This window comes from Mustela nivalis (genome assembly GCF_964662115.1).
Source record: "Mustela nivalis genome assembly, chromosome: 7".
In the NCBI taxonomy this organism is placed as follows: Eukaryota; Metazoa; Chordata; class Mammalia; order Carnivora; family Mustelidae; genus Mustela; species Mustela nivalis.
The window spans coordinates 94,629,475-94,634,304 of NC_139026.1; the positions used below are offsets into that span (position 1 = coordinate 94,629,475).

The window sequence follows — 4,830 nt, forward strand, 5'->3', positions numbered from 1 at the left end:
TAACACAGCTTTTCTTCTCACACTGAGACCAAGAACGGGATGGAAATGAGACACCACTACCAAATTACCAGATATAATAGAAAACCTAAGGTAGACTCAATGTTCAAATTGAAAATAAAAAATAAAAAATGGAGAGAGTGATACCTTAGACATTGATTTAGAAGGTAGGCTATGAAAGAGCCTAAAATGGAGCCATGGAGAAAATTCTCCTCTGTGAAAAATTTAAAAATAATTCTTGTGAAGAGTCACTCTGACCAATAGAAAATCTCAATGACAGAAAATGGACATTTGAACCAATTCAATAAAAAAGGTTTAGCTTCCTAATGTTCCTGAACTCCTCCTTCCATTCTCATGACTGACTTCTTTCCTTTGTACCTTTATAGGCAGCGAAGGGTAGCAATGAAAAACCAAACCTTTCTGACAGAATTCATTCTGTTGGGACTAACAGACATCCCAGAGGTCAAACCTATAATCTTTATATTTCTCCTCCTCACCTACATATTCAGCATCATTGGAAACCTGACAATCATCACCCTTACACTACTGGACTCCCACCTCCAGACTCCCATGTATTTCTTCCTCCGGAATTTCTCCTTCTTAGAAATTTCCTTCACAACCACTTTCACTCCCAGGCTGCTGTTCAGCATCACAACTGGCAACAAGACCATCAGCTTTGCTGGCTGTTTCACTCAGTATTTCTTTGCCATCTTCTTCGGAGCCACAGAGTTTTACCTTCTGGCTGCCATGTCCTATGACCGCTATGTGGCCATCTGCAAACCCTTGCATTACTTGACCATCATGAGCAGCAAGGTCTGCATCCAGCTGGTTCTCTGCTCTTGGTTGGCTGGATTTCTAATCATCATATCCCCAATCATCCTCACCAGTCAGCTGGATTTCTGTGCCTCCAACATGCTGAATCATTACTATTGTGACTATGGACCCCTCCTAGAAATATCTTGCTCAGACACAAGATTCCTGGAGCTGCTTGACTTTATCTTAGCAGTTGTCACCTTGGTGGTCACCCTGGTACTGGTGATTCTCTCCTATACAAACATCGTCTGGACCGTCCTCAGGATCCCTTCTGCTCAGCAAAGGAAAAAGGCCTTTTCCACCTGTTTTTCCCACATGATTGTCATCTCCCTTTCTTATGGCAGCTGCATCTTCATGTACATAAAGCCCTCAGCAAGAGAAGGAGTTGCTTTCAATAAGGGAGTAGCTGTGCTCAATAACTCAGTTGCCCCTTTGTTGAACCCATTCATTTACACTCTAAGGAACAAACAAGTAAAACAAGCTTTCAAGGACATCACCAGGAAGATTATGAGCATTTAGTGAAGGTAAGAACCTCAAACTCCAAGAAAATCTCAACAATATGAATGAAATTTCTCCCTATGGAAAGCATAAGACAGCTTCTCTAACCCTCTCTCCTTATTAAAGCAACACCTCAGATGAGTATATCAAAAAGAGGTGTCAAAGTTATGTTTCCAACTTGCCAATGAGGCTAACTCTTTCCAAAACACAGTTTACATATTTATTTCTAGTTAATAGACATTTTTAGTTGGACATTTGAAAAAATGGCAAAAATGTAAGACAATTCAGTTCTTCATAGTATTTTGAAAATAAAGTTATTTAAAATAAAAATACATTATTGTCCTAAGAAGAAATGTGCTTATCACAGTTATTTTAAAACAAATTAATAAGTAGATTTTTTAAGTTTTGTTTTAATTTCTAATACAGTTTTTAAAGATATAAATTTAACCCCTTAGTAGATAAATTTCATAGGAAAAGGATGTCACTGTATAACACTATTAGTCTGAGTATAAGACTGGAGAATCCAGAAAAAATTTCTAGAATGTCACAAGACTGATGGTCCTGGGCTTAAAACCAGTAAAGTTTAGCTTTATATGTGAAGCTGTTAGTTTAATAAAATTCTTTCAGAATGTTATCCAAATTTTAAGAAATACTAGATACTTTCCAGAAGATGCTAGTAATTATGTATTTTTTTTATTCCTTTTCAGCATAACAGTATTCATTGTTTTTGCACCACGCCCAGTGCTCCATGCAACATATGTCCTCCTTAATACCCACCACCTGGCTCCCCAACCACCCACCCTACCCCCCACCCCTTCAAAACCCTCAGTGTCGCTCTTGCCAGCAAGAACGACACGGAGACACGCATGGAGGCAAGCTTCTTTAATGGCTTCTTTTAATCTTCTTCCCCCTCTGGCACAGCACAGCACGCAGCTCCCGCCACCCCGCTCAGGCGTCATTTTGTAGATGAACCTAATGAGGCTGAGAGTGAAAGGGATTCCTAAGAATGCCTTAGGAACCAGCATCCAAAATTTTTAAGGATTGATGTTTTAAAGACTAAAGTGGAGAGAGAAAAGAAACAATGATATTAAGTTATCTTCATCTATTTAAAACAGTAAAAAATAAAAATAAAATGGCAAATTATTGACTCTATATAACCTGGGAAAAGTTAACTATGTGTATTATAATTCCTCAGAAATTGCTCTAAATATTAAACAAAGAGATACAGTCAAAAATCATAATAAATAAATGAATTTAAATGAAATAACTAAAAAATTTTTCAAATAACCCAAACATAGGCATAAAAAGAAAAATGAAGGAACTAAAACAGAGGAAAGAAGCAGGAATAAAATAACCAAAAGATGGGCTTAAATACAAACACATCACTAATTACATTAAATGTAAGTGATCCAAACATGCCACTTAAATAGATTGTCAGAATTGATTTTTTTTAATGACCTAACAACATGCTGTCTACAATAAACTCTCTTCAAATATAAAGTTAAAAGTAAAGAATGAAACAAGATATAAACACTAGAGGCACCTGGATGGCTCAGTGGGTTAAAGCCTCTGCCTTCGGCTCAGGTCATGATCCCAGGGTCCTGGGATTGAGCCCCGCATTGGGCTCTCTGCTCAGCAGGGGGCCTGCTCCCCCCTCTCTCTGCCTGCCTCCTCTGCCTACTTGTGATATCTGTCTGTCAAATAAATAAATAAAATCTTTTAAAAAAAAAAAAAGATATAAACACTAATCCAAAGAAAGATGGAGGTACCTGGATGGGTCAGTCATTTTAGCATCTGACTCTTGATTTTGACTCAAGTTACGATCTCAAGGTCCTGAGATAAAGCCTGCATCAGGCTCCATGCTCAGCAGGGAGTCTGCTTGAGTTTCTTTCCATCATTCTTGCTCTGTTCCTCCTGGTCTCTCACTCTCACCCTTTCTCTCTCTCTCTCTCTAAAATAAATAAGTATTTTTTTAAAAAGGAAAATGGAGTGGCCATATTAATATAAGACATAGTAGACTCCAGAGCAAAGAAAATACAGGGGATAAAGAGAAATGTTTCATAATCAAAATGAAGTCAATTCACCAAGAAAACACCCTAAATGTATATGTACATCACACAATTATAAACTTATAAAACTCAAAGAAGAAAAAAAAAGCCACAATTATGATTGATAGCTTCTATACTCCTCTCTCAGTAATAGATATAATTAATAGACAGAAAATAAGCAAGGATATAGAAGAAGCGAACAATGTCATCAATCAACTGGATATAGTTGATCTTTTTAGAACACTCCACATTATTATAGTTATAGTTGTTTTTAATACTATTATCTTTATGCTAGAGATAAAAGTGATTTATGTACCACCATTATAGCATTAAGGTATTCTGTATTTGAACATGTATTTATCAGTGATTTTTATACTTTTATATGTTTCATGCTGTCACTTAGAGTCCTTTCATTTCAACTAGAATATCCCCCTTTAGAATTTCTTGTAAAAGAAGGTTAGTGATGATGAATTCCCTTAGCTTTTTTTTCTTTTTTTTTTTTTTTTCTGGAAATGTCTCTCTCTTCTTCATTTCTAAAGTACAATTTACCAAATATTGTATTCTTTGTTGGCAGTTTTTCCTTTCAACACTTTGAATGTAACAACCCATTCCTTCCTGGCCTGCAAGGTTTCTGCAAAGAAATCCACTGTTCACCTTATGACAGTTTCTGGATATGTAATGAGTTGTATTTTTCTTGCTGTTTTCAAGATTCTCTTTGGCTTTGCTTTTAATGCTTTAATGTGTCTTGGGGTATTTTTTGAGTTGAACTTGCTTGAGGTCTTTTGAACTTCCTGTACCGGGGTGTCCATGCCTCTACCAAAATTCAAGATCTGGGAAGTTTTCAGCTATAAATTTTTTTTAAGATTTTATTATTTGTTTTTCTTTTAAGACTTTATTTCATTATTTGAGAGAAAGAGAGCACAGAAGGAGAGTGAGAGGAAGAAGCAGACTCCCCACTAAGCCCCAATGCAGAACTCGATTTCAGGACCCTGAGATCATGACCTGAGCCAAAGGCAGACAGTTAACTGACTGAGCTACCAAGGCACCCCTTAAGATTTTATTTTAAAGTCATCTCTACATTCAACACAGGGCTCAAACTCACAACTCCAGTATTAAAAGTTGCATGCTCTACTGACTGAACAAGCCAGGCTTCAGAACTGTAATTTCTTTAAATAAGCTTTCTTTCCCTTTCTCTCTCCTTAGACTCTGTTTGTTTGTGTCCCATAATTCACATAAGCTTACTTCACTCATTTTCATTCACTGAACCTGTCTTTTGAAGCTTTCTATTGAACTTTCATTCAGTTCTCTCACTGTATTTTTCACCTCAAGATTTCTGTGTGATTCTATTTTCAGTGTCTATTTTGTTCCAGTATTATGAAGAAATAGTTGATATACATCACTGTGTAAGTTTAAGGTGTACAGTACGATGGTTTGATTACATATATTGTGGAACATATATCCCAATAGATTCAAC

General features: G+C 36.5%; 1 protein-coding gene across 1 annotated transcript; it reads left to right on the top strand.

Moving 5' to 3' along the window:
* Positions 1–399: 399 nt before the first annotated feature.
* Positions 400–1,329, top strand: LOC309869899 (olfactory receptor 6C4-like; the record flags this gene model as incomplete). The annotated part of the gene is made up of 1 exon (XM_082741666.1): positions 400–1,329. The coding sequence occupies one exon, from the start codon at positions 400–402 to the stop codon at positions 1,327–1,329; it is 930 nt and encodes a 309-aa protein (XP_082597792.1).
* Between the last annotated feature and the right edge of the window lie 3,501 nt (positions 1,330–4,830).